The sequence below is a fragment of the Tamandua tetradactyla genome, chromosome 5 (assembly GCF_023851605.1).
Source record: "Tamandua tetradactyla isolate mTamTet1 chromosome 5, mTamTet1.pri, whole genome shotgun sequence".
Taxonomy (NCBI): domain Eukaryota; kingdom Metazoa; phylum Chordata; class Mammalia; order Pilosa; family Myrmecophagidae; genus Tamandua; species Tamandua tetradactyla.
In genome coordinates this window covers 92,637,481-92,655,067 of record NC_135331.1, presented here as the reverse complement: position 1 = coordinate 92,655,067, position 17,587 = coordinate 92,637,481, and the positions used below count along the sequence as shown (strand labels likewise).

Sequence of the window (17,587 nt, the reverse complement as noted above, 5' to 3'; positions counted from 1 at the left end):
TGAAAAGAGCAGGGAAGATTTTTCCTTCAAAAGCTGGGTTCCCAGGTCCTGGCTTCTTTCGGACTCTCCAGTTCCTCTATTTTCATTTTTCTCCTTCCTTCGTGTATACTACAGACAGTCTAGATGCATAACTACCCGCATTGGTTTCCTTGCTTAGTATCTCATAAGTACAACAAATTTTTTTTCAGTGAGCTTCTCTCAATTTATAGCACCTCATCTCATTCTTCCTCCTGCTGGCTGTGGTTCAGGTACAAACATCCTGAACACTCACTTCCCAGTTCTGACTGTGCCCATCTTTTTTTTTTTTTAATTTAAATGTTTTATATTAGAGAAGTTGTTGGTTTACAGAATAATCAGGCATAAAATACAGGATTCCCATATCCCATCCCACCACTAACACCTTATTTGTTGGAACATTTGTTACGATTGTTGGTAGTACTTTTTTATAATTGTACTATTTTTAAAAATAGTTATATTTGTTACAATACATAAAAGATTATTAAAATATTAACTAATATCTGTAGTTTACATTGTTTATTTTTCTCATATGCCTCCCTGTTACTACACCTATAATTAATGTCATACATTTTTAATAATTCATGAAACAATAGTCTTATACTTGTACTATTAACTATAGTCAGTCCTTTGTCTACAGTAGGGTTTGTTGTATCACATAGTTATATGTCTTATCCTTCAGCTTTTATTCTAATAACATATACCTCCTAAAGTTTTCCCTTTTAACCACATTCACCTATACAGTTCAGTGCTGCTGACACACTCACAATAATGTGCTACCATTACCACCATCCATTTCCAAACCTTTACCATCAGCCTGTATAGACAATCTTACAAGTTAAACATCAACTACTCATTCCCTAACCCCAATCTGTCTCCTGGGTAACCTATATTCTAGACCCTAACTTCATGAGTTTGCCAATTATAATTTGCTCATAACAGTGAAAGCATACAACATTTGTTCTTTTGTGTCTGACTTATTTCACTCAACATGATGGCCTCAAGGTTCATGCATGTTGTCACATGCATCAAGACTTCATTCCTTTTTACAGCTGAATAATATTCCATTGTGCGTATACCATATTTTGTTTATCCATCCATTGGCCGATGGGCACTTGAGTTGCTTCACTCTTCTGACAAACGTGAATAATGCTGCCATGAACATCTGTGTGCAAATGTCTGTATGAGTTCCTACTTTCAGTTCTTCTGATATATGCAGGATATATAGCAGGATCACCAGATCATATGGTAATTCTATACTTAGCTTCCTGAGGAACTGCCAGACTGTCTTCCACAGTGGTTGCACCATTTTACATTCCCACCAGCCATGAATGAGTATTTCTATTTCTCTATATCCTCTCCAATACCTGTAGTTTTCTGTTTTTTAGCAGTTGTCATTCCGTAGATGTGAAATTATATCTCATTGCTATTTTGATTTGCATTTCCTAATAAGCTAGTGATGTTGAACATCTTTTTATGTGCTCTTTAGCCATTTGTATATTCTCTTTGGAGGAATGCTTATTCAAGTCTTTTGCCCATTTTTAAATTGGGTTGTTTATCATTTTATTGTTGAGTTGTAGGATTTCTTTATATATTCTGGATTTTAAGCCATTATCAGATATGTGGTTTCCAAATATTATCTCCCATTGAGTAGGCTATCTTTTCATTTTCAAGTCCTCTTTGCTGAAAGAAAAATTTTAATTTTGAGGAGTTCTCATTTTCATCTGCTAAAGCTGCCAGAATGCAATACATCAGAAATGGGTTGGCTTTTACAATTGGTATTTACTAGGTTACAGATTTACAGTTCTAAGGCCATGAAAATTAAGGCATCAAGAGGAAGATACCATTTTGGAGGAAAGGCTGCTGGCATCTGGGGTTCCTTTGACACATGGTAAGGAACATGGCAATGCCTTCTGGTCCTTCTCTCCTGGATTGGCTTCAAATGGCTCTCTCTGTTCCTGTGGATCTTTCTTACTTCTCCCAGGGCATTTTTCTCTCTAAGCTTTCTCTCTCAGTTTTCTTTTATCTTCTCACAAAGGACTGCAGAAAGGGGATAAAAATCCACCTAGAATGGGCTGGGTCACATCTCCATGGAAGCAACCTAATCAAAAGTTCCCACCCAACAACAGGTCTGCCCCCACAGGGATGAATCAAGATAATATGGCCTTTTATGATGTACAAAACAGCTCCAAACCAGCAGAGTTCTGGTTTATCTATTTTTTCTTTCATTGCTTGTGTTTTGAGTTAAAGTCTAAGAAACCCTTGCTTACCACAAGATCTTGAAGATGCTTCCCTATATTTTCTTCTAGGAGTTTTATAGTCTTGGTTCATAATTTTAGGTCTTTGATCCATTTTGAGTTAATTTTTGTAAATGGTATGTGATAAAGGTCCTCTTTCATTTCTTCTGTACATGGATATCCAGTTTTCCCAGTGTCATTTGGGAAAGACTGTTCTTTCACAATTGAATGGACTTGGCAGCCTTTTGAAATATCGATTGACCATAGATGTGAAGGTCTATTTCTGAACTCTAAATTCAGTTCCTTTTTATGCCAGTATCATGGTGCGTTCACCAGTGTAGCTTTATAATATGCTTTAAAGTCGGGAAGTTTAAGTCCCTCACCTTTGTTCTTCTTTTTCAAGATGTTTTTGGTTATTTGGGACCCTTAACCATTCCAGATAAATTTGATCATTGACTTTTCCATTTATGCAAAGTAGGATGTTGGAATTTTGATTGGGATTGCATTGAATCTGTAAATCAATTTGGGTAGAACTGATATCTTAAAGATATTTAGTCTTCCTATCCATGATCATGGAATGTCCTTCCATTTATTTAGGTCTCCTTTGATGTCTTTTAGCAATGTTTTTTAGTTTTCTCTGTACAAATCCTTTACATCCTAGGTTAAATTTACTCCTAGATATTTGATTCTTTTAGTTGCTATTGTAACTGGATTTTGTTTTTCTTGATTTACTCCTCAGCTTGCTCATTACTAGTATATATCAACACCACCGATTTTTGCAGGTTGATCTTGTATTCTGCCACTTTGCCGAATTAATTATGAACTCTAGTAGCTTTGTTATAGATTTTTAGGACTTTCTCTATATAGGATTATGTCATCTTCAAATAGTGAAAGTTTTACTTCATCCTTTCAAATTTGGATGCCTTTTATCTTTTTCTTGCCTAAATGTTCTGACTAGAACTTCTAGCACAATGTGGAGTAACAGTGGCAACATGGGCATCCTTGTCTTGTTCCAGGTCTTAGAGGGAAGGATTTACATCTTTTACTGAGTGTGATGTTAGCTGAGGGTTTTACATATATGCTCTTTAAAATGTTGAGGAAGTTTCTTTGAAGTGTTTTTATCAAAAAGGGATGCTGGAATCTGTGAAATGCCTTTTCTACATCAATCAAAATGATCATGTGGTTTCTCCGCTTTGATTTGTTAATGTGATGTTTTACATTAATTGAATTTCTTATGTTGCGTGATCCTTGCATACCTAGTTGGGATAAAACCTAGTTGATCATGTATATAAATGTTTTAATATGCTGTTCAATTCGATTTGCTAGTATTTTATTGAGGATTTTTTGCATCTATATTCATTAGAGAAATTGGTCTGTAATTTTCTTTTCTGGTAATATTTTACCTGGTTTTGATAGTAAAGTGATGTTGGCTTCATAAAATTGAGTTAGGTTGTGTTCCCTCTTCTTTGATTTATTTAGAAGAGTTTGAGCAGGATTGGTATTAAATATTTTTGGAATGCTTGGTAGAATTCACCTGTGAAGCCATCTTTTCCTGGGCTTTTTTTGTTATTGTTGGGAGATTTTTGGTGACTGATTCAGTCTCTTTACTTGTGATTGGTCTGTTGAGGTCTTCTATTTTTCTTAGAGTCATTGTACGCTGTTTACGTGTTTCTAGGAATTTGTCTACTTCTTCCAAGTTTTCAAATTTCTTAGTATACAGTTTTTCATAATATCCCCTTTGATCCTTTTTATTTCTGAGGGAAAGTAGAATGTCCCTCCTCCTCATTTCTTAATTTATTTGCATCTTCTCTGATTTTTTCCTATGTCGGTCTAGCTAAGAATTTGTCTATTTTATTGATCCTCTCAAGGAATCAACTTTTGGTTTTGTTAATTCTTTCTTGTTTTTCTCCTCTCGATTTCATTTATTTCAGCTCTAATCTGGTTATTTATTTCCTTATGCTTGCTTTGGGATTAGTTTGCTGTTCTTTTTCCAGTTCCTCCAAATGTGCAGTTAGGTCTTTGATTTTAGCTCTTTCTCCTTTTTTTAATGTAGACGTTCAGGAGATAAATTTTCCTCTGAGCACTGCCTTCACTGCATACCATAAGTTTTTGTTTGTTTGTTTGTTTGTTTTACATGGGCAGGTACCAGGAATTGAACCGGATATTCGGCATGGCAGGCGAGAATTCTGCCACTGACCCACCATTGCACCACCCTAATAATTGTTCTTTTGAGTCTTATTTCAGTTCACTTGATGCTTTCAAGGTTCATCTGTGTTGTACCATATATCAGCTCTTTGTCTCATGTACTTTTTTTTGTATGGGCAGGCTCTGGGAATTGAACCTGGGTCTATGGCATGGCAGGCGACAACTCTGCCACTGAGCCACTGTTGCACTGCCCATACCATAAATTTTTTTTTTTTTTTACCAAATTTACTTTTATTGACTTCATAAATATCAGAAGAACAACTGGACACCGTTTAAGATGAGAGTTAGCAAAGTTTCTTTTTCCATAAAACAAACTTGTCTTTCCCTTTGGCAGCTTTTCTCCGATTCTCTTTTATTGTGTTGAACAGACACTAAGTTCTTTGAGATTTTTGCTTAGGTGGGTGGTTTCCAGAGTGACTGGACTCTCCAGGTACGTGGTTCCTGCACAGGGTTTTCCTGTCACTGGATCTATGACTTTTCCCACTTTGAAAATGATCTCAGCTAGTTCATGCTTTACGTGCTTTGTTCGTGGAACAGGTAATGCTTTGAGAAGCACGATATCCCCAACAGTGCACTGCTGGAGGGCATCGTGAGCAAAGTAGGTTTTCCGCTTATTAAAATACTTAGGAACGGAGTCTATCCTGTCGCGCGGCCGGGGAAGCGCCGGCTTCATACCATAAATTTTGATCTGTCATGTTCTTATTTGCTTTCCTCTTAAGATATTTACTGAGTTTTCTTTCAATTTCTTCTTTGACTCACTGATTGCTTAAGAATGTGTTGTTCCAAAGCTATAGGCTGAGCCCCCAATCATGGGGTTTTTTCATATAAAACTTAACCCCACAAAGGATAGGTCAAGCCTACTTAAAATTAGGCCTAAGCATCACCCCCAAGAGAACCTCTTTTGTTACTCAGATGTGGCCTCTCTCTCCACCCAACACAACAAGCAAACTCACCATCCTTCCCCTGTCTACGTGGGACATGACTCCCAGGGGTGTGGACCTTCCAGGCAACATGGGACAGAAATCCTGGAATAAGCTGAGTCTCAGCATCAAGGGAATGAGAAAACCCCTAGAATGAGCTGAGATTTAGCATCGGGGGATTGAGAAAACTTTCTCCACCAAAAGGGGGAAGAGCGAAATGAGACAAAATAAAGTGTCAATGGCTGATTCCAAACAGAGTCGAGAGGTTATCGTGGAGGTTATTCTTACGCATTAAATAGATATCACCTTGTTAGTCAAGATGTAGTGGAGAGGCTGGAGGGACTGCCTGAAAATGCAGAGCTGTGTTCCAGTAGCCATGTTTCTTGATGATGATTGTATAATGATATAACTTTCACAATGTGAGTGTGTGATTGTGGAAACCTTGTGTCTGATGCTCCTTTTTTCTACCTTATCAACAGATGAGTAAAACATATGGAATAAAGATGAATAATAGGTGGAACAAATGTTAAAATAAATTTAGATTGAAATACTGGTGATCAGTGAGGGGGAGGGGTGGGGGGTATGGTATGTATGAATTTTTTTGTTTTCTTTTTATTTCTTTTTCTGAATAGATGCAAATGTTCCAAGAAATGATGATGATGAATATGCAACTATGTGATGGGATATTGTGAATTATTGATTATATATGTAGAATGGAATGATCAAAAGTTAAGAATGTTTGCATTTGTTTGGTGTTTTTTTTTTGGTATTTAAAAAAAAGAATGTGTTGTTTACCTTCCATAAATTTGTGAATTTTCCAGTACTCTTCCTGTTACTGATTTCCAGCTTCATTCCATTATGAGATTTTTGGGGATGCACTGTTCTGTATATGTCTGTTAGGTCTAGTTCATTTATTGTAGAGACATCTATTTTCCCTTCAGGTTTTCCAGTGTTTGCCTCATGTATTTTGGGGCACCATGTTAGGTGCAAAAATATTTATGCTTGTTAATTATTCTTGGTGGATTGCCCATTTATTAAAATACAGTGTCCTTCTTTGTCTCTTTTAACAGTTTTGCATTTAAAGTATATTTTGTCTGATATTAATGTAACTCCCTCAGCTCTGTTTTGGTTTCTGTTTCAGTGGAATATCTTTTTCCGACCTTTCATTTTCAACATATTTGTGTCTTTGGGTCTCAGGTGAGTCTCTTGTAAACAGCTTGGATCATACTTTTTTCTCCATTCTGCCAATCTGTGTCTTTTGATTGGGGAGTTTAATCCATTAACATTCAGTGTTATTACTGTAAAGGCATTAATACTTCAACCATTTTATCCTTTGGATTTTTAATGTCATATCTCTTTTTTCTATCTTTTTATCCTTTTAGTTACCCCTACTGATAATCTTCATTTTGTATTCTATCCAAGCCTTTTTCTCCTGTCTTTTCCTTTCAGCCTGCAGAACTACCTCGAGTAATCTTGTATGGCAGTTATGTTGTTGATGAGCTCTCTCAGTTTCTGTTTATCTGTGAATATTTTAAACTCACCCTTATTTATTATTATTATTATTTTTTTACTTAAACAATGGAAATTTATTGGCTCATGGTTTTAGAGGCTAGAATCCAAAATCAAGTTTTCAACAGGTTTTATTTTCTCATGGAGTTTGTTCCATTCTCGTGTTAGCTGCCGGCAATCTGTCTCCCTCATTTTTGAAGGACAGTTTTTTGCTGTATGAAGAATTCTTGGTTGGTAGAGAAGAATATATTTAAGGTATATTTTAGTACCTTAAATATATTATACCACTGCCTTCTGGGCCCCATGGTTTCTGATGAGAAATTGGCATTTGGTCTTATTGCAGTGCCCTTGTATGTGACAAATTGCTTTTCTCTGGCTGCTTTCAGAATCCTCTCATCATCTTTGGCATTTGTTATTCTATTATGTTTCTCATGCTAGGTCTATTGGGATTTTATTCTGTTTGAATATGTTGTACTTCTTGAACATGTATATTTATATGTTTCATAAGAGTTGGGGAGGTTTTGACAATCATTTTCTCATATATTCTTTCTGTCCCTTTTCCCTTCTCTTCTTCTGAGACATCATGATGCATTTGTTTGTATACTTCATGCTGTCATTCAAATCTTGGATCCCTGCTCAATTTCTCCTATTCTTTTCTCTGTCTTTCTTCTGACTATATTATTTTTATTGTCCTGTCTTCTAGCTCACTGATTCTTTCTTCTGCCTCTTCAAATCTGCTGTTCTATGCCTCTAGTGTAGTTTTAAACTTTCCTGTTGTGCCTGTCATCCCTATAATTTCTTTTATGTTTCTTTCTTTCTTTTGTTTGCTGTGTGGTGGGGGTCACATTTCATTTTTTTTCCATGTGAATATCCCGTTATTGCAGCACCATTTGTTGAATTTTTGTTTGTGTGCTTTTTATTTCTCTTGTTTGCTTGTTTGATTGTTTTTGGTGGGGTAATGCATGAGCCAGGAATTGAACCCAGGTCTCCCACATGGCAGGTAAGAATTCTGCCACTGAACTATCCTTGCACCACCTGTTATATTTCTTTTTAGACTTTCAAATTCTTTATGCTCACCCAGTGTCTTCTTAATATCCTTTATCTATTTATGCATATTTTCCTTCATCTCCTTGAACTAATTTAGAAGATTTGTTTGAACATCTTTGATTACTTGTTCCAAATTCCATGTCTCCTCTGAGTTTTTATTTGTTCCCTTGATGGGGCCGTATCTTCCTGTTTCTTACAGTGGTAGTTAGAGTCAGTTGTCAACTTGGCCAGGTGAAAGTGCCTAGTTCTATTGCTGTGGACATGAGACAATGGTACGTGAACCTTGTCTGTTGCTCATTACATCTGCAGTTGGCTAGGAGGTGTGCCTGCTGCAATGAATGATGTTTGACATAATTGGCTGGTGCTTAAATGAGAGAGAGCAACGGAGTACAACCCAAGCAGCTCAGCATTCCTCATCTCAGCACTCACAGCTCATCCCAGGCCTTTGGAGGTGCAGAAAGAAATCACCCTGGGGCAAGTTGTTGGAACCCAGAGGCCTGGAGAGAAGACCAGCAGAGATCACCCTGTGCCTTCCCACATAAGAAAGAACCTCAATTAAAAGTTAGCTGCCTTTCCTCTGAAGAACTAACAAAAGAAATCCCCTTTTATTAAAAACCAATCCGTCTCTGGTGTGTTGCATTCCAGCAGCTAACAAACTAGAACACTTACTATAACTTGTAATTTTTTGCTGATGTCTAGGCATCTGATTATCTTGATGAATTTACTTTGAAAGTCAGTTTCCTCTCTTGCCAAGGGTTTTCTTGTTGATTGACTGTGTTCAGGATCTTCTTTGATACTTAGCGCAACTTATTCTAGACCTTTAGAATAGCCCATGTTTGATCAGATTTTTTTCAGTTCCTCTTCATCTGATTCTTGCCTTGGATATATGGTACAATTTTTGAAATTGCACTATTTATGCAATTGTTTCAACCCCACAAGAACACCTCTTTTCCTCTGTTCCTTCCTCACAAATGTTGATCTGTTTTGTTTCTTATCATCTGACTCTGTAGTTTCTAACACTCCTTTCATTGTCCCTAGCTGCTTTTCCTGGAGGGCAAATTCTGGGAGAAGGGCCATCCTAGAGAGGACTTTCCCAAGTTATATTTCCCAGTCAAAACAAGGCTAGGAACCCACAAAGGGGACATAGATTTGTTCCAAAGTGCCCTGAGGAGAAGACCTGGAAGACACCAAATGTATCTTTGCCAGCCCCCCAAATCTGTGCTTTCCTGCCCTGGCCTGAAGACTGTGCTCTTTAGCAAACTATTCCCCACAGTCCTAAGGATGTCCTGTGTCTTTAAATCTCCACCAACTCCACCCCTGTCAGGGGTGGTCAAACAGTGGCTCCCTGCTGCTTTTAGTCAGGGGCAGGTTGAAACAATAGTTGCCCTCAGGTCCAGGACCCAGTGATGTGAATCTACTAATCAACAGCTGTAATCAGCGTTCAGCCTTGCCCTGCTGTTCTTCTGGAAGAGCTGCCCATCAGCAAACTGTTCTGCAACCCAAAGAAGGCAATGCATCTTTAGATCACTCCCACTTCCACCTCTCTCAGGGGGCGGGGTTGGAATGGAGGCTGATCGCTGCTTTTGTACCGAGCAGGTTGAAACAATAGCTGCGCTCACAGCTAGGACCCAGTGATCTCAGTTCACTATCCAAATCCGTGGTCAGTGTCTGGTGGTCACATCCCCCCAAGCCTCCCACTCCCATTTTGGGGTAAAGGACTTTTATTTCCCTTTCTGGCAGCAGCAGCCAGCCAGGGACTGGATCGCGAGGCAGCTTGCCATACGAGTGGGGGGATGGGCAACAGCCGCTGCTGTTGAGTGAGCTACTCACACGGTGCTTCACCATAGTTTTTTGATCTCTTCCTCCCACTCTTCCCTGAATGCTATACAATGTTCATCTGGCCTCCAGAGCCCCAGAATAGTTGTTTCAGACAGTTCCTGGCTGTTAACTAGTTGTCCTGGAGGTTGGATTATGTCCTGGAGCTCCCTACCCCTCCCCCCCCACCATTAATTTTCAGACTACTACTTTTACCTTCACCTCTGTAAAGCACTGGGCAGAGAATTGAAAGGAGCCTCATTAATCCTATAGGTATTTGAGTTTGTGCCCCCAGTAAGAAACACACCCAGACACAGACACTTGTCGCGTACTTCTCTGTACCCATCTTTTTTGAAATATGCTCCTTTGCTGGCTTTCCTTCTTTTATCCTTAAGTCATACTTTATCGCACCTTCTTATTCCTAAAGGAAATTCTTTCTCTCTCAACCTGAGTCCAGCTCCTTTTTGGTCTGTGGCAGCAGAAAACTTTTCAGAGCAGAAAGAATTCTGGTTGGTGGTCTAAAGAATTTTACTCTGTCCTGGCTTTGCTAGTCACTGTTCATCTGACCCAAGGCAAGTTTCTAAAGTGCACTGAATCTCGGCTCCTCATCCAAAACATCAGACACCTGGAAGAGATTAATTAGCATTAAGGGCTTTTCCATCCATAAGATCCGCGCCCCACCCCCACCCCCACCTTTTCTAAACTCAAGTGTACTAGGTAGTCTCTTGTCTTTCACTATTGAAGGCCTACTATGTAGCAGACTAAGTTAGGCAGTTATATGCACTACCTCATTTAATTCTCGCCACAGTCCTGAGAGGCAGGCCATATTTTCCCTTAAGAACCTGAGGCTCCCAACTAAGTGGCCTGGCTGGGATTTGAATGAAAGCATCTCACTTTATATGAGTCTTCCCCTGTTTCACGGCAGTTATGCCCCACGCTCCCCTATTTCCTCTCTTGACTTCATTTTTTTGGAGCCATGATTATGTTCTGCTCCTGGCCATCACCTCCTCACCCCTGACTTATGTTGATGACTCTCTGCTCTATCCAAAATATGGACACAAGGACAGACTCCTCTACCTTAAGCCTTCAGAGATTCATGGTTTACGTCTACATTTTAATAAATTTCATTCATTCCCTTTATAATTGTTCTGTACCTCTTTATTGGAGGAAATCATTATGCTTTGTTTACTTTATAATTGAAAATTTAAACTTACTAAGAAAAATCCCAGTAGTCCATTGTCACTGGAAACAACTACTCAGTCTAAGCATCTTCATAATTCATGGGATTCCCCTTCCCCATGTTTGTCATTTAGAGTATGTTCAGAGTGGCCCTTCATCAATTGGCCTTATGATTTACCTTACGATCAACAATCACTTTCCTGTTTCTTCTTAGTACTGGAAGACGCAGAGTCTATATGTTTTGTCTCTTGACGTTTTTAACTTAGTGCTCAGGGTTGAATTCTACTCAGTCTGAGAGTAATGAGGATAATATTGACATGCTTTGAAGTGAACTTCAAGATTTATTGCCCCAGAGCATATATATTGGCTGAGATAAACTTCATGTGTCAGTATCTGGTGGTTACTAAAGTCAAATGCAACTGTGCAGAGCAGCTCATTGCATGAACCTCAGGCTTTCTGAATTTTTTTCCCTACTGTATCATTTGACCATCACTGGGCTATACTTTGCCTCCTCTGCTTAGTGAACTCCAGAGAGAATGGGTCACATACAAACACTAAGCAATAATCCAAGATACAGTGCTTCATGAGGATTTCCAGAGTGTTCCCATCGCACCTGTGCCTATCTCTATCCTCACATGAACATTATTTAGTGAACCTTTTCCTCCTGAGACTGTGAACAGTCCTCCCTTTCACTCCCCACCTCCACATGAGACAGTATGATTTTCTTTTGCATTCCCAGCACGTTAGACATTTCTTTCTATAGTCCACTTATCAAATATTTGTAGAGTGGAATTAGAATGCAAAGATCTATGTATCCCAAGCAAGTGAATGACCAATGGGGTCTTCAAATCCAGCTAATTAGAAGGTCCTTTCCTAGTGAGTGTGAAGCTCTCTGACATTGATTTACTCTCTCCCTGCAGATGTGCAATGCTTTCCAAAACGCCAACATTTTGGTGCTCATTGCAGGGTGTCACTGTGAGTATCCTTCGCCCTCTGAGAGGGCTGTTTTGCACCCTGGGTGCTCTGCTCCCCAGGTATCTGACCCTATTTGTATTCTGGGTTTGGTTTGTAGCTTCCGTGGTCAGGGCATTAGAGAGGAATGATTTCTTTGATGCTGGCATCACCAAGGCCCAGCTGTTCCTCACCCTCCACGATGCTGTGCTGTTTGCCTTGTCAAGGAAGTTTCCAGAGCCCTCCGAATTAAGCATGGATGAGTCTGAGACAGTGCTACAGGAAACCTACTCACAAACAGAGAAGGTTAGATGATGTCAACCATCAGGGGGTGAGGGGATGGGAGATTTGTGGGGAGAACTGGAGAGAGGATGGAGACAAACATGTCCAGAAGAGGTTTGGGGGTACAGCTATACCAAATTTTGAAATAGGCAAATAGGAAGCTGGTAAATAGCAGTGGACCTGATCTGCTGAATGCTCCCAGTTGGTTAGTTCCTATTCCATACTAGTTGCTAAATATTTTATCCCCTAGATATTTCTCTAGAATCTACCCCTACTCCACACTTGAGATCAATAATAAAACTCACAAACTAGAAGAGGCAAATTGCTTATTAGCTGATCTACAAGTCTAACATTTTGACTACTATTTATATTGTGAGTGATGTGAAATTAACACACCAGACCAAAGGCAAGGGAGCAGGATATATGAACCAGAATTTTTAACCACTAAGTAATAAAAGTAAAGACATGGGCCTATGTCAGTGATGTCAAATTAGTATCTAAATTAAAGATTTCCAAAAAGGAAATGAAAACTCAGGTGGACATCAAAATATTATCTGACTGGAAATTATTTTCAAGTTAAACTCCTGATTCTTTGACTTCCTACATTCCAACAATGTTTGAATTTTTATACCAAGAACATACTACCATAATAATAAGTGTTTTTTAAAATCCAAGAAATAAAAGGATGAAATCTCATAAAACATGACCTTTTTTTTTCATTTTTTTTTTAAGTAATGCATTACCAAGTATTTCCCTTGCTTAGTTGAGAGTTCTCAAGGTAATGTATCTGTGCTTATCCAGAACAACTTCTTTCCTAATAGCTAGATTTGTACATTTTGTTATTGTTGTTGCTGCTGCTGCTGCTCTGTAGTCCACTCCCATATATAAAATCAGAGAATCATAAAGCCTTTGAGCTGGAAGGAGAGCTCATCAGATCTAACCCTCTTCCTGAAACAAGAATGCTCTTTACAATGTCTCTGACCAGAGGTCCTCCTGCTTATGCTTGGAGACTTCCAGTGGTTCTCAACCTTTAGCCTACATCAGATCATTTAAAGAGGTTATTAAAACACAGACTGCTGGATCCTTTGTGCTCCAATCCCTTGAATTTCTGGTTCAGTAAGTCTGGGATGGGGCTTGAGAATTTGTATTTCTAACAAGTCACCATGTAATCTTGATACGACTGGTCCAAGGACCACATTCTGAGAACTACTGCCTTAGAGATTCAACATCCATCCCCTCACAGTTGACATCTAGTGTGCCTGGTAATCTTCGGCTGTGTGCCAGACATTGTATTTGAAAAATGTTCATAGAAGTAATTGAAGGGCTAGGATGATATTTTTCTTCCAGAAAGAATTTGACTGTTCCACCAAGATCGCTTTGATCTGGCTTGAGAACTTGAGTTTTTCTAGCCCATCTGGATAACCCAAAGCCCAATTGCAGTCTGTAGGAAGTTTTACCATAGCCCTTCCTTTGGCAGGCCCTAGAATCCAGTGTTTGCAACCCTAAACCCTTAAAACAATCAGCAACACTGCATAGCATGTCTGTGCCACTTCCTCAAATACCTTCAGGGCAAAAGTGGCTCCAAATGCTAGGTTTAATACTCTAGATTTACACCTTTTTCCAAATCCTGCCTGGGTAATTCTTCACTATTGTGTTAGCTATGTGGTGGCTTCAAGCAGAAGTTTTGTTAGATTTCACCCAGCTCTTCTAATTTTCCTTAGTGGGAAAATTGGTTTGATTTATGTAGTTTGCATTTACTATAGGTGGAATTCTCTCTAATTTTTATTTATAATTATAACATTCTGGACATATTTGTCATTACATTGAATATAGTCACCTCAATCTTTCCTCTTTTATTTTCTACTTGCTTTCCATGTTTAAAAAATCCTCTCCACTTAGAAGGCAAATAAATAATAACATATTTTCATTGTGACTTTTTGTTTTCACTTTTTATGTTATATTCTTCAATCTAGTCAGAATTTATTTCAGTTTACAGTGTTGAAGAATAGAGTTATCCTTATTTTTTAAATCAGTGTAAGCTAACCATTTTCAGCTATGTCATTTATTAAATAACCTTTCCCCCACTAATTTGAGATAATGTCTTTATAAAATATTATATTCTTATAAAAACTAAAGCTATCTGTAACTTAGTTTTTGTTTCATTTTTCAATATAGCTTCAGTATCACACTGTTTTGATTACTATTGCTTCATAATACATTTTAACATTTGGTTAGAAAGTTCTGTGTCATCAGTGTTCTATTTCAAAATGTACTGTCATTCTCATCGATTTATCCTTCCAAACCAACTTTTGAATCATTTATCAGGTTTACACAAACAACAACAACAATATGTTGGGATTTTCGTTAGAATTGCATTAAAACTGTAAACTAATTTGAGAATTAATAGCTTTAAAGTATTTGTTCTTTATATCCAGGAAAAAGGACTATCTCCACATTTATTCAACTTTTTAAAATGTTTCATAGTAAAGTCTTGTAGTTTTCATTATATATACAAATGTTAGACATTTTGTATTTTTTACATTTTTATTTCTTCAATGAATCTTTTTTCCATTATATTTTCTAACTGGCAATTGCTAATATATAGACAACTTATTAATTTTTATAAAATTATTCAGCCACCTTTCCGAATCCTCTTACTAGTTCTAAGAAATTTCAATGTTTATTCTCTTGGATTTCATATATAGATCTTTATCTTTTCCACAAATAAAATTATTACTTTCTTATTTATTTTCATATCATATATTATTGCACTACCTAGACCTTCCAAAACAATTTAAATAATAGAGGTGATTGCTCCTGAGTTTAAGGAAAATAACTTCTTATGTGTCTCTATTAAGTCTAGTTGTGACTGTTGGTTTAAGATAGATATTATTTACTATGTTTTAAAAAACTATTTTTCTGATTTAGTAATATTCTTATCAGGACTTATATTGACTTGGTATTGAATATATCAATTTTTGTGGCATTTAAGATAGGAAAGACTAGAAGAATATATCTATTTGGGATATATTAAATTCTTTATGATTATTAGACATCCAAGTGGAGATGTTACGAAGGCAAGTGAATAATATGAACCTGCAGATCAGGTGAAGGATTATAACAAGAGACTCATTGGAATATAGATGGTAACTAAAATTATAGGCCTTAATGAGATTGCCTATGGATAGACTGTGGATAGAGAAGAGAAGGTTCCCAGCATCAGGCACCAGGGCATGCCAATATCTAGAAGACCACCAGAAGTAGAGGAGACAGAAAAGAGACCAGGCAGAGGATAGAGCAAAGGGTGGGTACCACAGTTGGAAATAAAGCTAAAGAAGAGGACAAGAGGACAGGTCATGGAGGGTCCTACATGCCCTGCCAAGGCTTGGGTTGAGGGTTGGAAAGACGAGATGAAGAGAACAAAATGTTTCAGGGTGCTATTGCAACTACTACTGTTTAAATGGTTGACCATGAGATCCAGCATAGCTAGAAAAGCAAGGAAATAGAAGTTAGGAACTGATGGATCTGAAGAACGGTAACTGAAGAACCAAAGGATCCAAAGAAGATGAAAAGTAGCTTTAGGCAAGAAGTATTCCTTTGCCAGGAACTCATGGTATTGGTAGTTTAAATCCTATGTGTTCTGAAATGTCTTGACTGTGCTCAAAAGTCAAATTTAATTGTAAACTTTAACCCAGCTAATTATGTATATTTCAGAATGATGAATCAAGATATAAAATGAGTTTTAGTCATCCAGAAAGCCAGAAAATTGCTAATTCAGGCTTCAATAGACTCCAGGGGTCAGCAGTAGAGGAGGAGTCACAACTTGATCTGGAGTTGGAACCCACCCTTGAGTCAGAACAAGAGACTGAGCTGAATGTGGAGCTAGACCTGGATCCTGAGCTGGAGCGTGAGTCAGAGCTGGAGCCTGAAACGGAGCCCGAACCAGAGCTGGAGCTTGAATCTGAGCTGGAGCCAGAAACTGAACCCAAACCGAGGTCCAGGTCTCGTACTCATTCTCAGCCATTCAGTTCTCTGTATAAGACTCAGGTTCCTGGCTCTCACTCTCAGCCTCGGCCCCAGGCACGGTCAGTAGAAAGGAGGCATCAACCTATGGACTTTCTCTCACCCAAGGACAGTGACACTAAGAATCCTTGGGAGAGGAACTAGAAAGAAGGGGACAGATTCCCTGGGCAAATCCTCCCCACCCAGGCTGAAGTTGCTAGGTCACGAGATCTCACCTTGATACAAACTAGCAGTACTTACCTCTTGACTCCTCCAACTGCTTGTCTTCTTTTATGCTCTGCACTGGGATCACACTCCCAGATCACATAACTTAACACTAAGAATTCTCACTGAATTCCAATCCAGCCTCTGCTCATTTCACCTTTGGCAGATTTTCTAGTGAAAGTTTTCCTCTTTCATACACCCCACACTTCCAGGGTTTTTGCCAGACCACCGCTAACTTAACTCCTCTCATCTCTGCCCCCCTTTCTCTAAAGAGCCTCTAAAGAGGCTCAAATAAAACGTATAACTCTAGTTACGCTTGGGAAGACTCTCGATCCTTCCTGTACCTTGTACCTTCTCCCTTCTTTGTATTTTGTGTCCCTGAGTGAAACAGGTGGGAGAGAGTCCAGAAATGGGTGGACATAGTGGAGAAGAGATGAGCAAGAAAAAGAAAATTGGGCAGCAACTATATTTTATATGCAAGGTATTTTCTCTGTGCTGATGAGGGAAATTCAGGTAGGCAGGTTAAGCTGGGCCAAAGTTAAGTTAGCCTGTAGTTTCGTATTATAAAGAAATTGCTCAGCTGAAAGCATTTTTGCTGACACTCCCGGAGCTCAGGGTCTTATCCAACTGCATGTTTCACAATGAAACAACTGATGAGAATGTTAGCACCATGGATCTCTTCCTGGTTTTCAGATTCACACACTGCTTCTTCCTTTCAGGTTTTTAAAATATAGACAATCAGAAATCTGTACTCTTGTGGACCAAATGTAGCTAAAATCTCTGCGAGACACAATCCTCCTAGTGGCTGGAAATATCGATCATTATTAGTTTTGTCCAAATCCATTAAAAAATGTTTAGTATCAAATTATAATCACAAGTGAAGGATAGTACTCTGGATAAGGGTATATGAAATCCTGAATTTTATTTCCATCTAAATAAACAAGATTCCTCCTGCTTGGGTATTCAATTTCTCTCATTTGTCAAGTGAAAGAAATCCTTGTTAAAATTTAGATGCCTCTTATTACAGAAATATCCTATGCATTCATTCATTCTACAAGCATTTATTAAGCATTTTCTATATGCATAGTCCCCACAAACCATGGGGTAGATAAAACAGTATTTTCCGTACATTACACATGAATAAACTGGGACTCAGAGAAGTTTTGTAACAAGCCTAAGGTCATGTATAGTTGTGCCCTA

The 17,587-nt window shown here is 38.3% G+C and overlaps 1 protein-coding gene across 8 annotated transcripts in view; it reads left to right on the top strand.

Moving 5' to 3' along the window:
- Positions 1-17,341, top strand: part of SLC26A8 (solute carrier family 26 member 8) — a 78,649-nt gene extending 61,308 nt beyond the window's left edge. For all 8 annotated transcript variants that reach the window (XM_077161602.1, XM_077161597.1, XM_077161598.1 and 5 more), the window contains 3 exons: positions 11,848-11,902; positions 12,000-12,184; positions 15,875-17,341. In XM_077161602.1, coding sequence (XP_077017717.1) covers positions 11,848-11,902; positions 12,000-12,184; positions 15,875-16,327 — 693 coding nt within the window. In that variant the 3' untranslated portion in view covers positions 16,328-17,341. The remainder of the gene's footprint in view (positions 1-11,847; positions 11,903-11,999; positions 12,185-15,874) is intronic.
- Positions 17,342-17,587: the final 246 nt, after the last annotated feature.